Genomic DNA, 23,052 nt, shown 5'->3' with positions numbered 1-23,052 from the left:
AAGGAAACTGAAAAGTACTCTTATTTTTTTTTTTTATTCCAAATTATTACAGATACAAATATGAAACAACAAAATGAGGAAAAACAAACAAACAGGAACGGGGGAAATGAAGATGCATCTGTTAACACGATGATGAATATGTTGGCCTATACAACAAAAAATGGCAGGTAAACAAAAGTGTGTGTGTGTGACTGTGTGTGTGTAAGAGAGATTTTGACATCTCAGTTCATCAGTAATTCCATCTGCACCAGTCGTGCGTTGGTGTCCCCGGCCATGTTGTAGGGAATCACACCAGCAAAGGTGATCAGGGCTCTGGCCTGGCTGCGCAGTTGCTGTTCAAAGAAGGAGAAGCGTTAATACACCGATGCGAGTGTGGCGGTCAGATGAACGGCTGACAGCTGTGGCTCAGGACGATGGTGGTTTCATCATCAGCACCAAGTGTCATAAATGTAAATATCTATTAACTGGAGATAATTTATCGTACAAAAAACTAGGGCTGCACGATACCGACATTTTCAAATCAGTTGCTATTGCTAATTATTCTGACAAATGTCAGGTGATAAAAATAGGGTTCTCACACCTTGGTTGACATCAAATTCAAGGACTTTCCAGGACCAAATCACTTAAATTCAAGGACTGAACATGCTGACACAGCTTAAGATAGAAGGGTAACTTGAAAGAGCAGCTTCGCCCATGATGGTGTCCACTTTTATTGATTTGGAGCACTTTCTGCATCTAGACAAGCGATTGACCTTGGTGAGACAGATATCTTGAAATTTTAATTTCCCAGGCATCAATTAATTTGGTCTCTCTTGCTTAACGTTACTCGCCAGTTGTTCTGCATGGTATTGCAGATGTATTTGGTGTCCTCACCATATCCCTGTCCTCCATCGTCCTTTGTTGTCGACCTGGCGTGCCTGCTGCTGCTGGCGCCCCCTTCAGGCGTTTGTACTGTGTGAACAGGATGTTCATGGTGGCCAACAGCACCTCAGACAGGTTATGTCGCACCTGGGGAGGATGGGGAGGAGTAGTGAGATTAAAAAAAATATATATATGTATGTATATATATATATATATATATATATATATATATATATATATATATACATATATATGTACACACACACACACACAAACACATTTTTAGAAAAAAAGAAATACTGTGTGTTGTGATCTCACCTCGTCACTGAAGTTCCTGAAAGCAGCCACTCTCTCCTCCACACTCTCCTGACTGAGAGGTAGAAGCTTTAAGCGCTCCATCACCTGACACATACAGAGGAGGGCGACATGAACAGGAGCTCCATCAACATCCTCACATCTTATTAACGCAGATATTTCCACAGCATTATCACAGCTGCACTCACGTCATACGCTCTGTCGATGTGTCCAGCGTGGTACTCGTCAAAGAACGTCATCAGGTCTAAGAGCAGGTAGAAAGTACTGTCCACTGACTTCTCTCCCGTGATGCCCTGACAGCGATACCTGTGTTGAAAAAAGGATTCATTCCTCCGATACCATGCTCTGCACGAGAAACAGACTCGTCCAGGAGGCGAGTGTGTTCTTACCTTTCAGCAATGGCCACTGCTGTGTTCTTCAGCCTCTCCTTGTTGGACTGAGGAGCACTGACCTGGGCAATGACCGGACTCAACAGCTTGTTCATTAACTCCAGCACCTTATCTGGGTTCTAAACAGGGATTAGGTGATGATAGTGAGTGGATTCAACAGAGACTTGTTCAGAAAGATGGCGGTTCAGGATGTAGATGCTCACCTTGGCCAGCTCGTAGAGTTTGACTGCCTCCTCAAACAGGCCCTTATTCTCTGCCTCGAGAGCCACTTTACTGATGATGGCTCTGGTGTCCCCAGCAAACTTATCAATGACTCCAGGCTAAAGAGAGGAGGGGGAGAGACAAGAATGAGAATACTGCTCTACCTCTGATGCTAGAGCAGTGGATCAGCAGAGAGAGAAACACGGTCCAGAGTAATTGCTACATGTAAAGTTTCACAACCTTTCCCTATAACAATAAAAACAAGGAGCCTTTAAGGCCTGAATTACATGAATAATTCATGTTGAATACAGTGCCCTAGAAGGCTAAGACTGTAGTTAATCTGCACATTCACAGTATAGGAATGGGATGAAACATGCAGTGATATATATTTATATTTACGAGGGGAAAAGGCTCCCTTAAAAACACAACATCTTTGCAGAGCACCTCAAATCTTAGCTCACAAAGGCTACACAGCAGTTTTGTGAACAGCTTTTTGATCAGTGACAGTGGAGCAGTCCACTGCCGAACTGTGAAGTCAAAACATGTGGGGGACATGTGAACAAAGACAAGATTTCTAATAATAATGTCTGACAAAAAAACCAAACATGTGAATACAAAGAGTGACAGGAAAGAAATGTGAAGCAGGGAAATCAGAAGAAAAGGACATGGCTGCAAAGTAGGGGGAGGTAATGAAATGAAGGGGGAGAGAAGAAAGGTGGAGATAAAAACCCTACCTTCCTGCTGCCATCCTTTTCTAATCTCCCCAACAGCATGTCAAACTGCAAAAGAGGCAAAACCACAAAAGCATTTTCAGTAAGGTGTTTAAGTGCTAAATAAAATCTCTCTAAACCCACATTCTGACACAAGGATTGTGATTTCTGCCACATTTCCTTAACTATACATTTAAAATAATAATTATAAAATCAGTGATATTTGTTCACAGGAAATTACTTACAGCTGAAATATTGTATAATGGTACTTTTATATATACATATATATACACACATATTGACACAAATATTGCCCTCAAAAAGCATTAACCCCGTATTTTGAGTGAGATATGAAGAATATTTGAATCGTCTCATTCTCTACTGATGACACCTTTTAATCTATCCAATCTAAAGTATTTATGTTGGTCAGAGAGAGTGAAAATGTAACTTAAGAGGAAATAACTGCACAAGTCTGATCAAATGAGTGCAGGAGAGGAGTCACATGGGCAAACCTCTGACTCACAGCGGCTCACAGTGGCTCTGTGGGTGTTCATCTGTCATCTAGCGGTCACTTAGTATTAGTCTGGCAGTATAGAGCGGCGCTGACTGGAATTTAAAAACAGTGCATGTGTGTCACTCACCTCTCGACTCTCAATCACAAGCTCACTGACGCAACGCATGAACATGTTTTCTCCCTGGCTGTCCTTCTCATTCCTGCAGAAAGACACACAGTAGGAATTACACACACAAAAAAGTAATCATCAAATGCAATGAATTTTTCATCTGGTTATTGCTATGTGTCACATAATCCTCTCCCCCCTCAACACTGCCCGTGTAGAAAAGGGATGTGCTTGCGGGAAAGGGAGAGTAAAATTATTCACCGTAGGAAATAGAAGTATTGCAGGGCTTCCCGTGGATCAGTGGACTCAAACTTGCGAGTGTAAAGCATGAGCAAACGGATAAAGTTGAGGCGACGGATCATGGGAGGGTCTCCAGGCTCCTGGCTCACTGCATAAAGAACGGGTATATATATATTTTTTTTTATTTAAACCAAAACTAGTTTCTCCAAAGTCTGCACTGATTATTAGCAAGATTATTATACTCACACAGCTGAGCACTTTGGCCAGATGACTTCAGCAGCAGACGCAGCTCGTAAAGAACCAACGCCATGTGCACAGCGTGACTGCGCAGCCTCTCGACGCGAAACAAGAAAGCTAGAGCGGCCTCAAACTGAGCTGTCAGGAATAACACCTGGAAATACAGGAAGGGCTGCTGACTCGCTGAGAAATGGGACTCTCCTGTTGGGGGGAAAAATAGGAGAGAATTACATTAAATAAAGTAATTGAAAGTATTTTTATATTACTTAAACCTGCATTTCAGGTTAGGAGAACAGATATAACAGGTGAGTTTTATTGCGAAGCTTCGAATGAGACACTGATGTCATCTTTGATGTAAATACAAAAGCAATGTTTGGTCATAAAATTAAGAAATTAAAGAGTGGCGGTATGAAATTAAACAAAGATTCACAGGGAAGTTGTGATTTCATGGTCAGAGGTGTACACCAATAAGTCATCAAGATAAACCTCCTTATGAAAAACACACTGCTGTCAAGGAGCATCAGAAGGATCTAAATCTGAATCCATCTTGGTGTCCAGACTAGCTGAAAAGGGCAGCTCAGGTTTTAATCTGTGACATATACATCTGTAAACATGCAAATAAACTATTTTTTCATAACATTGAGCTGCTCGCCAAAAATTTAACTGCACCAGCTCCATTTACAGTGATGTACAATTGTCACTGCACGCCATGTCAACTTTTGACAGTTGCTACAGCAACTTACATGTGAGGGGTATTTTATAAACATTGTGTCTAGTGTAAGTACTTAGTCATCAACTTTACTTTTTTAATTATAATCCTTAATCCTCTTCCTGGCTGTAAGTTTGGGGAGCAGAGCAGGGTGGACGATGTCAGCCATTTTATAGCCTTATCTCAAACTCACAGCACTTTAGTTCAAAAAAAAGGAGAAAAAAAGAGAGCGTATGAGAGAAGGAGAGAGAAATGAAGTGAGGGAAAGGGAAGAAGGAGGAGAGATAAGGGTGTGGGTGGGAGGGGGAGGGCTGCAGCAGAGTGTGCAAACAAGAAAGGCGAAAGAAAAAAAATCACATGCAAAAGGCAAGAAAATGCGAACATGGACAAAAATCAGTGGGAGGAAGGAGGGAAAACAGCAGTGCAGGTGCAGGGAAAAAGAGGAAGAGGAATAAGAAAAAGAAGAAGATGGAGACGCAGCAAATGAGGGACAGAGGAACCTAAAACAGATGAGGCTGGAAAGCCTTGGCAGTATGTGGGAGAAATGGAGAGAGAGAGAGAGGGGCTTTGGGCTTTATATCCTGCTGTGAAGCAAGATGGAGGACAACAAGGAACACTGTAGCAGACGAGTGAGGGAGCTGAGCAGCAGGGAGAAAAAGGAATAAGGCTTTAGGCTGTACTTCCCACTGTGAGAAGGGAGTGTGAGAGGGGAAAATGGGAAAGCGTGAGAGCTACTAAAAGAGAGCGAGGACAGCACTGTAGGCTTATCGGAAAGGAGCAGGATCGGCCTGTGGAGAAGACAACACCCAGGGGAGAAGACTGTGTTTTTTGTAATCTGTGGTAGAGACAGCTAATGCCCCCATGCCCCCTTTCTGTGTTGCGGCGTGTGTGATTGTTTAAGTGGGTAGTTTTATTTTGAAATGGAGTGAAGTGGGGAATCAATGTCAAAGGATGCTCAGGGCTTCACTATAAATGGCTGCTCAGTTATGACCAGGGGAACACAGAAACACCATGACTGCCTTGGGGGGGGTGGGGGTGGACTAGAGCTGCAGCTAACGATTATTTTCATAATCGATTAATCTCTCGATTAATCGTTTGGTCCATAAAATATCAGAAAACCATAGAAAATGTTGATCGGTGTTTGTCAACCCTGGAAAGGATGATGTTCTCAAATGTCTTGTTTTGTCCACAAACCAAAATGATTGACTTTTAATGATTTCTTTGTTATCCAGAGCAAAAAAATGAAGTCTAAGAAGTTTTAACAATTGAAAATCTTATTTTAATCATGAAAAAAGCTTCAAACCGATTGATCGATTATCAAAATAGTTGTCAATTAATTTAGTAATCGATTAATAATTGATAAATCGTTTCAGCTCTAGGGGGGACAACTCAAATGTGTGGCCCTTGTACCCTATATGTAAGGCAACACAACGAAAAGTCAATTCACAAACAAATTCTACACAAATTTGTGAACTTTGCTTAGCGTTACTGCTCACTATGATCAAGCATTTTGAATTGACTACACGGCTGACTGACTTCTGGCTGGCTTGTTATCCATAGCAACAGCTGCCGAGGCTCATGGGTATTGCAGTAATTAAAGAAGTTCGACATAGATGACAGTTTCAAGGCAAGTGTCCACAAGGATACTCTTCCCTGCGAAGGAACACTGAGATTATCATTCACCTGAGAATTTACTTTGAGGGAAAACAACTTTAAGATTTTGCCAATTTGCTATTGCATTTTCAGTTTATATTTTCAAAGGGCCGTGTGGATGCATACACACCATGTTTATCAGTGCGTGTTTATTCATACACTGGACAGACCGTGACACACACTGACATACCATAATCCTCCAGCAGCTGTTTCTGTAGTTGTGGCAGGGTCAGTCTGTCCTGAGGAGAGCTGCTGCTGTCATCGTCAAAGCAAACCTGGTTCAACTGCAGAGACAAAACATACATACACAATATGTGAGTCCCAACCGTGATGTTTTGTGTATAATTAAGCTTTAACTCTTTTAAAAAAAAAAATCACCAGGTTCTGCTTTGGTCACACAAACTAATTGAAATAAAATAAACAATAAATGGAAAGAGGTATATGAAGAAATGGAGCACACCTTAAGCCAGAGGTAGTCTTCGGTCTTATCTGCCACCTCTGCGTGGTTATCACTGATGTCACATTTACCGATCAGGCAGTAGACGGCTCTTTTGTAGGGGTCAGCGCTGTTCCTTAGCACTCTGCGGTAGTGGAGTCGAAGCTTGTTCTCTGAAGTTGGGGAAAGGCTGAAAAGAACAAAACAGCAAAAAAAAATGTTGCAGTTTGACCTCCTTTGACATGAACGGACATCGTAACATAGAACAAGCAGCTGCTGTGTTCTCACCGTATGCCAGGGCTGTTCATGTACTCCTGGAACCAGGTCTTGAAGTCTCCCAGTTGATGTTGCACCCTGTTCACCACCTGCATGGCTGCAGTCAGATCTCCACAGCGCAGGCAGTAGTAGATCACAGCCCACACTGGGTGGCCCTCAATCTCTCCATCCTGTTGTATTCAGAAATGTTTAATGTTAAACAGTGGTGACAATATTGCTTTGATACCTATTCTTACTTTTTCTATCAAGCTTTTGACCAAAAACAGGGATTAACCAGCCAGGATGATCATTTACACACTGAATGCACATACAGTATATACTTTACTGCTTAATAATCAGAAGCGTCTTTAAATTAATAATGTATGAGGAGAATGTGTATGCTGAGATGCCATAGTAGACAAGGTCACATTGGAACCTGCACTACACAATAACACCATCTGCTGTGGATTTAATAAACATCTTGTCTATCAAAAGAGCTATTGTTCAGTGCATTAGAGATTGAATGTGCTTTGGACACTATAGGTGTACGTGTGCATAGTAGCTAACACTATGAAAACAATATTAAACAAAGAGTGGGTGGTGGCTGAGTAAAAGTAAAAAAAAACCCCAACAATGTGGTTTTTGTAGATGAATGCAGAAGAAAAAGAGGAATATCAGAGATGGTTACAAATATCAGCGAGCCTGGATGTTGATATCTGGCAGCTCGACAAATGAGCTCTATCTGGGTCAAGTTTTACAAAGGGCTTGAAAGCTTGCAAAATATTGTCACTTTATGCTTTTATGTAGCCTGTGCGGTGCAGGTGATGTTTTCTTTAGACAAATGCATTCACATGTTCATGTTACCTGCATGCCAGGCAGTGGCCCTGGTAGTTTAATATTGAGGAAACTGCGGACCAGTTGGTATGTTCCTGGCACCCCTCCTAACTGGGCCTGATGGAGGTTCCCAAATACTGTGACCATGGTGTAGTTTTTATAACTAGGAGAGGGAGGACACACACATTAAACTTCATCACCAAGATACATTTCAAAGAAACGGCAACTACTTAATATCCGACATTTAAGGTCCAGCGTGAATACACTAACTGTGTGAGGCTTAAAATAAGCTTTAAATATGCACTTTAAGCAAGGGTAGGGCTTTATAGAGACCATTTTCTGGAACAGTCTGAATTGACAAACAAGCCAGAGAACATGCTACACTACAAGCGGAAGTGTACAGCTTTTCTGGTATGTGAAAGCGACCATAGTTTCCTAAAACACTTGGGAAATGGAGGGGTGAATAGAGTAACCCGTTTGTTAAAATCCACCGTCTCTGGTATTAAGTGTCATTCTTGCATACTGGACCTTTAACTTGGGTCTAATACAAAAAAAAGAAGAACTACCCAGCAGTTACCTGTTCTCAAGGAAGTTGAGGGCCTGACGTACAAAAGCTATTTGCATTTCAACTGAAGTGCGACTCTTGAGTGTGTCTTTAGCTGGTACCAGCAACACATCTGTCATCTGCTTCACCATCAGCCACATGTCTGATATGTTCTGAAATGAGGAGAGCAGTGAAAGGCACAGGTGCATGCACAGAGGAAACAGAGTGAGTAAATACTATCCTTTAGTTCCTATTATACGTAGGAAGATAATACTATAATTATGTTCATGCCGACAGCAGATGTGATTATCAGTGTTACCTTGTCATCCAAGCTTTCGGCAACAGAAGAACACAAGTCTCCCAGATTAGGCTGAATGTGACCATTCACTATCTTCTCGTTGAAAATGTAGATCTGAACGTGCAGAGAGAAGAGAAACATTTTTCTTTTTTTTTAAAGGGAAGAATAGCTCCACACATGTTTGAATCCTCTCCATCCTGAGCTTTAAAAGAAAAAGTAAAAGCTATGACCATCGAGTGAAATGGTTCACAACAAAGAACAAAAAGAAAAGAATCAAAATGTTTAAAAGGTCATCAAAAAGGATAACAAAAACCAGACATATGACTCCACATGCAATATGTCGACACATGGTCAGATGAAAAGCTGCATTTATGCCACTGCTTCATTCGGGAGAGAGAGAAAGATGAGTACAAAGGGATAAAGAAAAGGTCAGACAGGATGGTGGGGAGGTGGGGGTGGAGCGACATAGAGAGAAAATTACCCAGATATCCCCTCTACCACCCAATTAATCAATATCTGTGATCAGCTACTTCCTGGCTTGCTGTGACCTCTTTTTAACTCAACAACCAGGCAGGAAATCACAAACACTGTTATGGTTACATTAATGGCTGTAACTAACGATCAATTAATGTGATGATTATTTTCTCCATGAATTGAGTACTTGCTTGGTCAATAAATCTAAAAACCACACCGTGACAGTGGGATTATCATTTATTGTCCATGGTAAATTTTATTTGTAGTTGCTAAAATCCCCCATTTCTTCCTTGGGGGTTTGATGGAAACGTCAAAAATGATTTTAACGACAGTGACTCACCTGTCGTCCATAAGCCACCTCCACGCTGTCTAATGCACTCCTTCCAGGAGCTGTCACTTCACTCACAAAGCTGGGCTGTAACAAAGACACCAGTTTACTTAGCAGACAAAAATGGAGCATAAATGTTAATATTCAAAAGCATCAGCACAGCAAATAATGAGCCAGTGACACAGTTACTTTATTTGATCCTACAGGAGCCATTGGCAATATTAAAAATTACACTGATGCTTTATAAAGTGTGCAGAAAATCACTTCAAATTATTCAATTTATTCCAGAAGGTAAGTGGTTTATGATTTTATGAAAACATCCATGATGTTGTGAAGACAAGAAGTGAATATAGTCTGTTTTGAAATTATCTTATCAGACAGATGACATCTTATTCTGGGGTGGAATCTGCTTTCTTTTATTTAACTGTTTTCCCCCAGGTTTAAGCCAAAAATAAATGTCTTCTGTCCTCCACATTATTAAATATCAACTGTAATAGATCTGCATTTTTCTTTTGGGAGCCTTGTTTATCTCTTTATTGCAGATCTTATTAAACAGAAGAAGGGTTTGTGCAGGGCTGGGGCCATATGGTAGGACATTCAATAACCTAAAATTAGCCATCACACCAGTAAACTATCAACATCACAGCCCATGTAGTGTCCAGCAGACGGAGACAATAGATCTGTTTCAGCAAGAACACATTTTCTCTTTAGTTGTCCATCTGTGGTGGTCTTGGATTTTTAGGATTTAGTGTATCTTATACCTCTACATCTTGACTGAAGTCCAGCGCGTCCTCTCCTGCACCGAGTAATGTGTGCAGGACCCGCTGCTTCACCTGCTCCCACTGGACCAGCATAGACTCACGATGGTACTCCTCAGCCAAGAGGAACGTCTGAAATGTGAAGTTTCTGTATTGTGAGTGAAGTTGTCTGGGTGATGATCTCCACTGCATTACACTCGTTATGTAAAAATTGGGCCAACCCATGACCAAAAACACCTGATTTAGCAGCAGACCTCAGTCAAGATTGTACAACTCCACCAGGACACTCTGCAGCCTATTTTATCTCTCCACAGAGACTCAATGTGAGATAATGGGAATGTGAGATAATTGAATCTCCAGCTCTGGGAGACTCAGTGAGACTAAAGCCACCATTTACTGGCTTAAATTGGTCGCTGCCTGGATGTCAAAGCTTTCAGGATTTCAGTTTCAAAGCAATAATAGGTCAATATATATTTATATATTTTATATATATATATTTAAAAGGTGAGTTTGGGGTCATTTGGATGAACTGATTCATTTAGTTAGTTAGCCCTCTACAGAATTCTCATATCATATGATTATAAAAAAGGATAGTGCTTATTAATTTTGACCCAAATGCTGATATTAGCATTGACCTTAAAAACTAGTGCCACTGGTAACAAGGTTTTACATTTCAATGAGGTCATACTAATATGAAATTGTAGCTGTAAGACTGGAATTTTGCATCTGTGAAGTAAATGCTAAAGCAGTAATATGGAAATCTGCAGGAATATGCAACATCCACTTTCATTTAAATCTTCTGTGCTTTTGGGTTTTCCACTTTCACAAACGAGCCCCTTTTTTCTGTCTCTCTCAGGGAGCACGGAGATAATAGGAATGGCAGCTAATTACACACAGGGCCTATTAACTCTGCACATCAGGGAAGCCATTTCAAAACTATTCCCTAAAGGTTCATACTAGAGGGACTTTGAGATAATAGTGCATTACTGTATAGCAACATTTGTGCAAAATACACAAATAACACTATATGTGAATAGGGTTTAATCACTGTATTGGCCATTTGAATATTTCCCACGTAAAGCTAAAAGCTAATTATACTGGCTGCAAAGGACTGTCTGAAACAGGAGGTGATTAGAAACTATTTTCCTACAATGCCAGATTCAGACTTTGTAACTCCGATAGTTAGTTTTTCGCCATGAGACAAAATACTGACCCTGCGACGAGACTCTTCAATGGCTGACAGCAGGGCGTTGTCCCTCTCATTCTTCAAGAAGCCCTGTGAACGAGGCAGAGAGACAGAGGGAGGAGATGATGCAGCATGACAAGACGAGAGAGAAAAGACAAACAGAAGGAGAGAGAGAGAGAGAGGGAACAGGAGCGATATTAGTTCGACTGATGAGGACAAAATAAAAAAGAGATAAACTGTTCGCAGTGAGTTCTAAGGGGACAGATTTAGCAGATGCACAACCATTTTGCTCTATGGGAGACAGAAGCAGCGCCTCAATTTTCCACTCTTTCTTCTCTTCCTTTCTCAGACAAGTGCAGTCCCGTGCACTGTCAGGATGAGTCAAGCATATGCTCGCCTTTTTTTCTCCAGACGTATATGCAGGCCGGAGGAGCGTTGATGCATTTCACACAGCGTTTCGCAACAAGACAGCAGTTATCACAGCATCCATTTTGTTATCCAATCAAAATGGCTGCCGCTGCAAATACTCACCATCCCTATTCTGGGCCCTTTTCTGTGGACAAGGTAATTATTCATATACTGTTCAACGGATAATATAAGCAGTTATATAACACACAAGGCCCAAGTTATGAAGGGACTACAAAGTACACGAGAATGAACATGACAGAGAGTCGGTAAACATGGACATGCAAAGCCAAAATGGTGGAAATGCTGTACAGACTTTGTACCAGTTCTCTACAAGCAAACATAACGACGGGTCACTGGTGGTGAGACATATTAGAACACATACAGTCGTCAATGAAAAGCTCTTTATTATATGGACATGAGTTCAATTCAAAACATCTTCTCTACTCTATATTCAAAAATATTAATGTAAAAGCCTTTTAATTTATGCTTCTGTTCATATGATTAACACCTTTATTTGTTATAATGCCAATAAGCAACAAAAGACCACATGAAAAGCAATAAATGTCTATTTAGTCATTTCTGTCCAACTAAAAAACTGCAGATTGAGGGTTGAGATTGATTATTTTGCATCAGCACCAAGATATAATTCATCATATTCATGCAGGTAAATTTGTTCTTTAAAATCATGTATCATTACATTATTAATGTCATACTCCGCTGTTCACTGATTAATGGCCTGATTAATCTAACCTTGTCATTCAGTCAACAAAATGTCAAAAACAGTGAGAAGTACTCATCATTTTCAGCTGGTGCTTATTAACCCTTACGTTAATAAGAACCAACAGATTTCAAGCATTAAATTGGCGATAAGAAACGGAGAGAACCACAGAAACCCTCACTATGAAGATCATTAATCAGAGCTGATGCTGCCATGTTCTTGCCATTAACTAATTAATTGCTCAAATAATTGTTTTAGCCCACTTGACAAGCTTGCATTATGGATGAATAGGAGTACTTTGGTGGCAATAGAAAAAGAAAAAAGGTACTAGACAAATAAAGATTGACTGATTTTTGGTTTGTTTCACAAAAAGTGTGTCATAATAGTAGGGATGTTTGTTGTATTAGGTCAACAGCTTCTGCTGCTCCTCAAGTAATAGCCTCTTAAGCTGGTGCAAAGTTGTTCCCTTTGTTTGGCATCAGTCTTTCTTTCTGAAGCATGCAGAATAACCTTGGCAGTAGAGATTACTCTGCTCTTTAGTTAAGTGAGCTTAGCTGCTCTCCTCTTAGTATCAACCACTCTCATCACCTCTAACCCGCACCTCTTTTCCCCCACTTGCCCCATAGGTCTGTCCACTTCTGACAGATAATTAGTGCACTTATATCTATCAACAATGTTTAATGTGGCAGGTTCAAATCAACCTTGCCTTCGTGGATTTTACTGCAATACAGCAAAGGGACTCAGAACATATAGAACATAGGGAGATTTTGGAATTATTCCAGAGGGTTCTGGTAATACAACTAAAAAGGTAGAGGGGAACCTCCATTATACAAGAAGAAGAAGAGGAGGAGGAAGGAGAATGACAGTGAATTAATTAATAACGTGTCTTGAACAGTAAGAAACTGCAGTTAAGGTCCCATTCTGGTCACAAACTCACTCATACAGAAAATTATTCAATTCATTGAGTCAAGCCTCCTTAAAATCTTAGCATGAAATCCAAAGCAGCTTCTGGGACACTTCAGAAGAGCAAATATTATATCAAATATGCATTCCAATGAGAGGGAGAGTGATCGATTAATCTGGCTAGTATTTTCTTTTTTAAATCAGCATTTTTCTCAGACACTAGATAATTGCTATTATGTAAGTCAAACTTATTTTTCTCATCCAAAGGTTTATGTGACAAAGATTTTATAAATACTATTTTGTTTCAACATTATAAGTATTTAAAATATACAAGTGCAGATCAGACATTTCATCAGTTGGAGGAAAGAAAATATATGGGCCAAACATATTCGCCTAAAAACTTGGCACTGTATATCTGCCATCGGCCGCTCTGATTTCTTGAGATCGGCATCTGTTGACCTGTTATTTTTATGGGGTGTGGCAATGTTACTTAACTACTCCTAAAATGCCATTCATTTCTTGGTAATCGACTGATAGATTTGCAGTTGCACAGTGGATAGACATTTATGCAGCTCGGGCTAAGGCAGTCCAACTTGCAGTCATGATAAAATGCTAAATTGTGTTTTTCTAGTTAAACCTAGAAAAACTTAGGAAAAATAAATGTCTTCCTGCTCCAACCTGCCCAACACCGCCGCTCTCCCTCCTCACTTTATTCCTCAGGAGAGGCCGACAATGGGTCTATATTTAAGCTGTCTAAACAGAGAGGAGCTCAGGTTGATGCTCACTGGAGAGCTGCACTGGAAAAAGGGAATAGAATAGAAACGATTAGAATATTAGAATAGAATGCGAGTAAATGGAACAGAATAAAATAGCTATCATGATGAGGGCTTATGGTGTATATACTGTGTCCATTTACAAAAGCAGGGGAGACAGTATTTGTCAAAGCAATGATTGATCGTAAATGAGAGGGTAAATGAGATGGACATCTTGTGCTTAACAAAAGCATCTGAAGTGGCACAGTGGGCAACACTGGATGACTATGCTAGGCAGACGCCTCAGCATTTTTACAACAGAAGGAAACCATCCTTCATTGCTGTCATTTTGTTGCCTCTTGCCAGCTGCACTTGCACTGCCAGTGACTTTGCCTATACAACATTTCTTGTGCCAAATGTAGCTCGACAACTTAGCCAAGCTGTGGCCAAAAATTCCCATTAATCTTACAAACAAATGCTTTTCTCTTTGAAAGAACTGTTAGGCGTATGTATTTATATTACTTGTGATAAAAATGGGCTAAGACAAAGAACTGTCTCTTAGACGTCACACTTTTGATATTACTAACCAAGTTTTATTATATTCTAAGAATATTTCAGTGCTTTATCAAAGAACAGGCTCAACATAACTGTTGATCATATCACAACTGTGATATAGAAATATATGTAAGACTTGGCATGGTGATTCAGTCTGAGACATTCTGTACCCAACATTTCACACCGACTAAACAGAGCCGATGCTTCAATTTCTCATTGGTAAAAGAAAAAAAAAAAACACAAAATAGGTGAAAACGTCATATTTAAAGAGCCACGGTGAAGCACTTAGACAAAGACAATTTTGCAGACAAATGCATGATTTTCATTTATTCAGTGTTAGGCAATAGGTAGGTCTATCTATAGATTTACATTTTCTCTTGCCCCACCCCTGTATTGTGTATCCTCAGAGATCTGCAACCCACTATACACCCACAGCCTGCTGGCCAGACAGCCCAGAAGCTTCGACAGGAACAGTAACACAGACACAAAAACGTAGATTTAATAACTTTGGATAAATTGGGAAATTCTCTGAATACAAAACTGCATGTTGAAAAGGGTTGGAGGGTAGAACCAAGAATGAATCCATCACCTAATTTTAAACACAGCTGATGAAAGTCTTTTGTCTTCTACAGAATATGAATATGACTTTTTTTTTTGGAAAAAACATTAATAAGCTTTAAAATGTGGTGAATGTGTGCTTTTAACACACGCATGTGCCACCATACAAAGGCCCTTGTTTGGTCAAGACAGTCTCACTGCCTGTGCCTGAGCGCAATCTTACTGTCTGTGCAGCATAAATCAAAGAATCAGATTTTTCACTTTCAAATCAAGCTTTGTGCCGGTTATAGACTAAGACTAGTAGATTAGGATGTTGTTGGAGACACAGGGTCTTCTAAATCTAAAGGCTACATAAGGACACAGTCATTGAGCAGAACAAACGCAAGGAGGAAGCCTTGTGCCGGTCATCTCTAAAGAGTGAACGGCTGTCCTCATTTGCCATCACAGAATGCGCTACACACTGCCCAATAATGCATGTGCGTGCGTGTCCGAGAGAAACCCCACCCTTTGCTCCTTTGCATCCAAGTGTATATATACACACGCACGAAATGTAATACAAGGTACATTTGAGACAGTCATGTTTCCCTATATTCATTTACAATCTGTCAATTAAATCATCATCATCATCACCAACATCATATCTATGTTTGTCAAACAAAATGTAACACCTAGAGAAAAGGTTTAGAACGAAAGAAAGGTGACAAAAAAGTCTGTTAGACAAAGCCCAAGGCTACCAGTGAGTTAGTGTAGGTGTGTATGAATATGTGTGTGCATATTCATGAGTATAGACAATACTCACTCATGCTGAGCACCTGTCTGACTGGCAGACAGACAGACAGGTGAGTAGAGAGAACAAGACAAGACAGAGTTAAATATAAAAATATATAGTTTGTCGTTTCTTTGTTTGTGCCCAGGTATCTGGGCTTTGACAACCCAGGACATTGCCCCTCTGCCTGTCCATACCTCTAAGTCCCTGTGCCAGGGGAGAAGCCGTGGCCACCATTCTGGGGCGTGTTCCCTGTGCCTTGTCGAGCCGGCATGGCGGACCGCTTGCAGCCTTTCCCCATTCGAAAGCAAGCCAGAGACTCTTGCAGTTGAGCTGGAGAACCAAGTGGAAGTGCTACATGAAGGCTCAGTGGAGGTGGTTTTATTGTCGGAGGGCTGTACCAACTGAGTGCACAGACACAGGGGGGATCCATGGGAAGGAGCTATGGATTCATATAGAATATCAGTTCCTACCATCAGCTGACAACCCCCCCTTCCCTCAGCTCTCTTCCTCTTGCCTCTTTCTCTCCCTCCTTCACTTCATCACAGCATCTCTGATGGACCTCCGCCTCCTCCCTCCCTCAGTCCCACTCATTTTCCTCCTTTTTTATCCATCTATGCATCCTCCCTTTCTTCCCTCCCCCGTTCTCCCTCAGCTCAATGCAATTATAGTAATGGATTTTTCCCCCATCGGTTGATGGCTTCCGACATCCTGTCTTGAAATGAGGCTAATCATGCTCTTAAGGGTCATGTTTAGTTAATGAAGGGTTTAGGAGGCACATATGGGTGGGGGGTGGCCCACGGGGTGGGGGGGGGCATTCCTATGTGTCAATCGGCTGTCACAGCAACATGAAGCAGGCGTGTTAATACACACAACAGCCAGGCACACATTCATTCACGCACATGTGCATGCCATAAAGCTGCATTCATACGTGTGGACGAGCACAAACGAGAATGAAAACGCAGGCTCCCACGTGCAGCCAAATCTACGTATGCTAGTACACACGCATTCATTCATAAGCACATGGAGATGCACTGTATGTGCCAGCAATCGATAAAGCCTGACACAGAAATAGGCACAGACAAGCCTGTGTGAGGCTGTGTCAGTGCTGTTCGTCTATCTCAGGAGATGCTCTGGGCTTAGCCAACTGCATCCCCTACACGCACGCCATCACCGCTGAGGGATGTGTGTGTGTGTGTGTGACAGACAGTGAGAAAAGAAGATGAGAGAAAGGATGTAAAAGGGAAAGGAAAGGGGAAATCTGAGCAAGAAGAAGGTAGGTGAAGTAGAAGAGAAAGGGAGGGTGTGCAAAATGAGCACCTGAGAGAGGTGAGGAAAATACAAGCAGAGGGAGGGAGAGAGCGAAAGAGTGAGAGAGAAAGATGGAACAGTGAAAAGTGAGACGAGGACACGGAGACAAAAAAAAAACTGCAGTCAGTCGCCATTTTTCGACCAGCGTTGCTCTCCGCCTTCTACGTCGTCTACAGTTTCATTTTTCTGGACTTTCTCTTTATGTCTGAATATTTTTTTCCGTTTGTCATCACCTTTTGTTGCACATTATTTTATGACAGACACAAATAACTCACAAGCTTTGAAGACTAGTAGACATGCGCATGACTATTGCAAACACATAGAACAAATGGCACCATCACCATATACTGAAAGAGGAAAAAAACAATCATAGGTATGGGTGTCTCCAGCTAGCTTTTTATTTTATGTCATGACTCGCCATCACATCCTGATAATGTGTCCTTTACCCGATAAATAACTGAATTACTTAATCATCGTGTCTGCATATGATGTGAAAGAAATTAATTAGGAACAACTGCATATAAATAACATTGTACTAATTGAGTAATAACTGAGAAATAAGCAATATTTTAAATTAAACTACAAAGTATTCCCTGGAGAGACTAAAATAAAAACATATACCTAAAAACATCTTAAATATGTGACAAAGGGGGAGGAATAAACTGTTAACCACGGAGCCCTGAATCTCGCGCTGCCTCCATCTATACAGGAGTCTATAGTAAGACCCTTTCTAATTTGTATCCACCCTTACATGCAGTACATACATATCACTCTCACACCACTGCCCTCAGTGCAGTGTGTGTGTTTGTGTGTGTGTTAGAGACACACAGAGAGAGAGCATGTGTGTGAGTCCTACACAGGAGCCATGGAGGCATCCATCAGCTCACTCATGCAGAAACATACAAACACACACGCAGTATGTTTGCACGTCTAACAAACTCATGAACTACCACAACCCCAGTGCCATTCTCTCATCTTTTAAAACAATATTAAACGCTTAAAATTGATTTTTTATTATAACTGACCTGGTTCAACAATATTAATGTACCATATGTAACATATTTTGTAAGTCTAAAAGTCTAAAACATATATGTATATTTATTAGGGATGTCTCTATATCACATTTTCATGTCAATACCAATATACAGACCTTGAGTATGAACAAATTAATAATCAATTAATAATGATTTAATCGATATAAATCCCCTGTTTACACATTTGACATTATGTTGTTAAAAACACATTTGCGCGTTTACCATCTAACCATTTCATAATGGTTAGGAGACATAATTCTCCTATTTAGAAGAAATATAGCCCACAACATGAGTCAGCTAAACTGCTGGTGCTGATATTTACTGACACACGTGTCTTTGAATAGTGAAGCATGCGATATAGGATATTTAGATAAAATTAGATTTTACATTTATAACCGTCCGATATCCTATCTAGTCATTTTGACCACTATCGGACTGATACCAATACCAAGCATCGCATCAGCTCATCCCTAATGTATACGAGTGCTGCTGCTACAATACGTAAAAATAAAATGGGTTTCTTCTAATAAAATATTAAATAGACAATGAGGCAGGTGGGACAGAGAGATTAGACACCTGGTCAACAAATGCGTAGCAAAAACATCCACGGATGTTGATGACCTTGACATGAAGACTAAAGGAAAAAAATAATAAAAAATGATGAATTGACCTCTATTGATTGGATCATTTTGTGACTTTTGGGAAGTTGAACATGCCAGGCAACGAGTCGAGACTGTCACTCATGACGGAATATTATGGACACATGTACAGACACACATGGAGTCTGATTTGACTGTCTAGAGTTAGACTATATCTATATCTATCTATATATAGCTACCTGATGCTGAAACATGTTTTTTGTCAAATGTCATAAGAAAAGAATAATTATGTAATGTATGATGATAATGACCTACACTTATGTGTGATGAGTGATCTAAATGTCATGACCGAAATAAACATACAAATAAATAATAAAAAATGTGATCATTCACCGCCTGAACAACATGTAATACCGACAACCACAGAAACCCTACATTATATTTTACTGAACTGAAAAGCACCAGCTCTTTACAAACCAATAAGGTAGAAAGAGCAAGGCAGGGAGGAAGAGGGTGTGTGTGTGTCTATGGCCCTTTCTCAATACTCAAGTATGCAAGGATGTACTTGCATAGTTGGGAAGTACGTACTTGAGAAGTATGATTCTTCAATTGGAACTGTCTTTGTTTACGACCTTTTATCAGCTTTAAACCTGTAGTATATAAATTCTATCTTCCCATTATCTAAACCAAGCCCCCATCAATCTCAAACCATAATCATCCTAATCATGTCAAGATAGTTAAATGTCCGTGAACACAAAGGAAACCCATCTTTCTGCTCTGCTACACAATTACAGCGTTCCACTAGCCGACCAATACACAGTAACCTGCTTCAGTACAGAAAACTTTCTCGTTACAAAGCTCTACCGCCTCCTTCACCATAAAAAAGGCATTAAAAACAATACATTATTAACAAATGCTCAGTTTCTCACTGTGTACAGTAAACAAATATGTCCAAAATGTTTTACACCACTGCTAGGTGTTTATTTGCTGCAACTTTACAGATACAGTTAAATGTGAGTTATTACAGAATCTTTGACCACTGCGATGATGTTTGTCGGGTTTGTTAGCCAAGAAAATTTGTCTCAGTGAAAGCATATCACACACCACAGTAACAATTAATCTCAAACTGCAAACCTAAACTCCAAACCAAGAAAAGCAGATTTTTATTTTAGCACGTTTACCAAAAACATCATGTTTAACTCCTGCCTGTTATGTGGCTAATATGCAATATACAAGCCATAAAGCTGATTCTTTCTCCACTGGAAACAAGAACACTCTCTGGTGAGACATCTATGCAAGTGTCACTGCTTACTACATAGCAAGCAGCACTCATGACCCGTGGTGTCTTCCTTACCTGTATGTCAGTGTCTTTGACAGGCTCCAGGGGCTCAAAGGTGGTGGCAGCACTTAGAGTTTCCAATCGCTGAGAAATGTGGAAGATGTCTAAACCTCTAGAACCAAGGAGGATTGACCTGAAAGTGGGAGAGAGAAAATGATTAGGATTTTGTGCAACTTTAAGCCTAAGAACTGCAGTTGTCCTCAATAACCACTAGAGGGTACAGGAGGCTTGGCTAATTCTCAACGTGGCATTGTCAACTGGTCACAGATCACAACACATCAGCTACATAAAAAGTATAAAAAATAAAAGTAATTACAAAATAAAGACGTTTGTTAAAAAAAATTAATGGAGGTGAAACAGGCCTTGATTTATTGTTCTTTTGTGATAAGAAGCTGACAACACAACTAAAAGAGGGCTTCCGGAATCAGTTTATTTTGATTTTTACCTGGTTGTTAAAAGAATACATTTAAACAAACTGTGATAATGGGGCCTCCTAATTAAAAAAGTATCATAGTGTGAGGCGAGGATTATGCAAAACCACACACAACCAATTACTTTACAGAAGTGCATGGTTTTGTGTATATGCTTTATAGACAAACTAAACCAACAGAGATTTCCTACAGTGAGCAGTATGCTCGCATGAGAAAGGGGAATTTTCCTTACGCTTTTACGTCGGCTGCATCTTGCGAGGTGCGAGTCAGAGTGCGGGATCGAAGCCTCTCCCCTGCCTGCTGGATTTCCTGCAGGTTTCTCTCAACATGCGGTAGCTCCGACACTGCTTCTGTCTCTGCAGCCAGCTGCTCTGCCTGCTGGAGCAATTCTCCAAAGCCCTCTGCATCCATTCTCCTACACACACACACAGAGGAAGTGTTAAACTGACTGGATACAACAGGAATCCACTTAAATATGGGAAGACAAATCAGTAAATTGTGAGGTCTGTTACTATGCAGAAAGCACTGCAGATTAAAGCACTTTTTTGAAATTAAACAATGAAGTTTAAAGTTTAAGGGTATTCATATTTATACTGAATGAACAGTGGTTACTGACAGTGTAGGGGCCTTTTAAAACTTAAATCATTAACACGGCAAATGAACTGGGGCTGATCACCACATTTCAGAACTCACAATTAAAGAAAAGAAACAAACCCAGACTACAAATACAATAAGAAATTTGTCACCATCATTTGACCAGTGCACTGATTTGTCCACCATCTCTGGTTAAATTAGTCTACATCAGTCCTCAAATCACTACACTGGCTTCCTGTGAGTCAAAGGATAGATCTTACTCTTGGTTCTCAAAGCACTGAATGGTCCTGGACCAAAACATATTCTAGACTCATTAGGCCCTTATGAAGCATCCAGAGCCCTAAGATCATCAGGGACATGTTTACTGTGTGTTCCCACAAGCAGAAGGAACCAAATGCTGCTTCACCAAAAAGTGAAGCAGCATTCAGTTATTCTGCTCCTAACCTGTGGAACAAACTTCCTGAATGCCTACGGTCTGCTCAGACTGTAAGCTCACTGAAATTAGGCCTGAAAATGTTATTGCTTTTTCATAAATTTTCAAATAATTGTCTGTTACAAATCCATTCTTGCCTTTTAAATGCACTTTCATTGGCAAATCACACTTTCATCGCTTGTGATTTTAATGTCCATTTATTTTGTGTCATTTTAATGTCTTGCTTTCATTCTGTGACTTTCTGAATGCATTTCTAAGCTTTTGTAAAGCACTTTGAGGCGCAAATAAATGTGCTTTGTCCGACATACAGACAAACATACCGCTCAGTATTTTCCCTTTCTTTTTAAATATGCTGTAACACTCAAATCAGTTTCTCAATTTATTACTGCAAATCAAATTATAAATACAAGCTAGAGAGATTTGTCATCACATAGACCTTTGATTTTGCTTTTATCTTGATGTCTATTCCATCCATCTGCAGGATCTCTATGACAGCTGCCATTATCCCTTCAAAGTAAAAGTATCAAGCTTTAGGCGTTTGTCAAACAAACTGAAAACAAACTGAAAACAACCTATGTCGATTAAAGCACGGGGAACATACAGGTATCACAGTCACAGTCGTGACAGTTCATATATACACACTGACACCTGCAGCCCGCGCGTGGACTCCGGTGGTTGTAGCACGATGCTAACACCTGAACTACCAAAGTTATGACATTTATGATAACAACAAGAGTCAGAGTAACATATCAGTAGCGTGTGACAAACAAAGACGCCCGAGTGAAAAACCTAACTTTATATGCCCGTTTTGTTAGTACACTTCAGCTAGCTTTGCGTCAAAATGAATGGCGCTCTGGGGTTAGCTTGCTGGCTAGATGGCTAACGTTGGCTCGCGTGCTCGCAGTTGATTCACCTTAAATTGCTTTTATTTACTACATATTAATGGAAACAGGTACACGTCTTACCTGTTTTCTGGGCGGACGTTAATAGTCCTATCTGAATTCCTTGTGTGGTTGTCTTTAACAGTTGTTACCTATTATTGGGGTTTGTTTAGCAGTGGAACATGAATTGTAGTATTATTTGGCCCGGCACTTTTGGAGTCAACACTGATTGGACGATACCCGGTCCGGACCGGAAGTCGTCTTCTTCTTTAGGGGTTTAACGGCAGCTTGTTTCCATAGAGTTGCATAGCTGCCACCCTCTGGTGTCAAATAACCCTACAATCGACAGACAGACATTTGTGTTTGTCATTATTATATACATGACTGTGATGAAATGCACTTTTGACCAAACAAATCACAGTTTTGATTTAAAATTAAATGTGTCTAAACATATAATTATAAGGACACTCTGCAGCTACACCAAATGTGAGTAGAACATTATAAAATAAAATATAAGGACAAACACCACAAATGCAAGAGTTATTTGTTTACATTGTACAAGTACACAGTACGCAATTGTGCAATATTTACCAACTAAATTCAATTCAATTTTATTTGTATAGCGCCAAATCATAACATACATTATCTCAAGGCACTGTACATAGACAACATCAAGGAGAGCAGAGAACCCCAACAGTTCACACAATGAGCAAGCACTAGGC

At 40.3% G+C, this 23,052-nt stretch overlaps 1 protein-coding gene across 1 annotated transcript; it reads right to left on the bottom strand.

The window, feature by feature from the left end:
- Nucleotides 1-57: 57 nt before the first annotated feature.
- Nucleotides 58-22,571, bottom strand: nup93 (nucleoporin 93). The gene is made up of 22 exons (XM_044016211.1): nucleotides 22,415-22,571; nucleotides 20,655-20,837; nucleotides 20,007-20,124; nucleotides 11,076-11,138; nucleotides 9,866-9,994; nucleotides 9,117-9,191; nucleotides 8,324-8,416; nucleotides 8,038-8,177; nucleotides 7,491-7,623; nucleotides 6,660-6,817; nucleotides 6,396-6,561; nucleotides 6,126-6,219; nucleotides 3,583-3,774; nucleotides 3,358-3,484; nucleotides 3,118-3,190; nucleotides 2,501-2,545; nucleotides 1,769-1,885; nucleotides 1,566-1,684; nucleotides 1,365-1,482; nucleotides 1,180-1,263; nucleotides 874-1,008; nucleotides 58-332 (listed from the first exon to the last, which is right to left on the bottom strand). Exons 2-22 carry the CDS (start codon nucleotides 20,831-20,833, stop codon nucleotides 222-224), a joined length of 2,469 nt encoding a protein of 822 aa, XP_043872146.1. The 5' UTR covers nucleotides 20,834-20,837; nucleotides 22,415-22,571; the 3' UTR covers nucleotides 58-221.
- Between the last annotated feature and the right edge of the window lie 481 nt (nucleotides 22,572-23,052).

The sequence above is a fragment of the Solea senegalensis genome, unplaced genomic scaffold, assembly GCF_019176455.1.
Source record: "Solea senegalensis isolate Sse05_10M unplaced genomic scaffold, IFAPA_SoseM_1 scf7180000014299, whole genome shotgun sequence".
NCBI lineage: Eukaryota > Metazoa > Chordata > Actinopteri > Pleuronectiformes > Soleidae > Solea > Solea senegalensis.
This window is presented reverse-complemented; position numbering and strand designations above follow the sequence as displayed.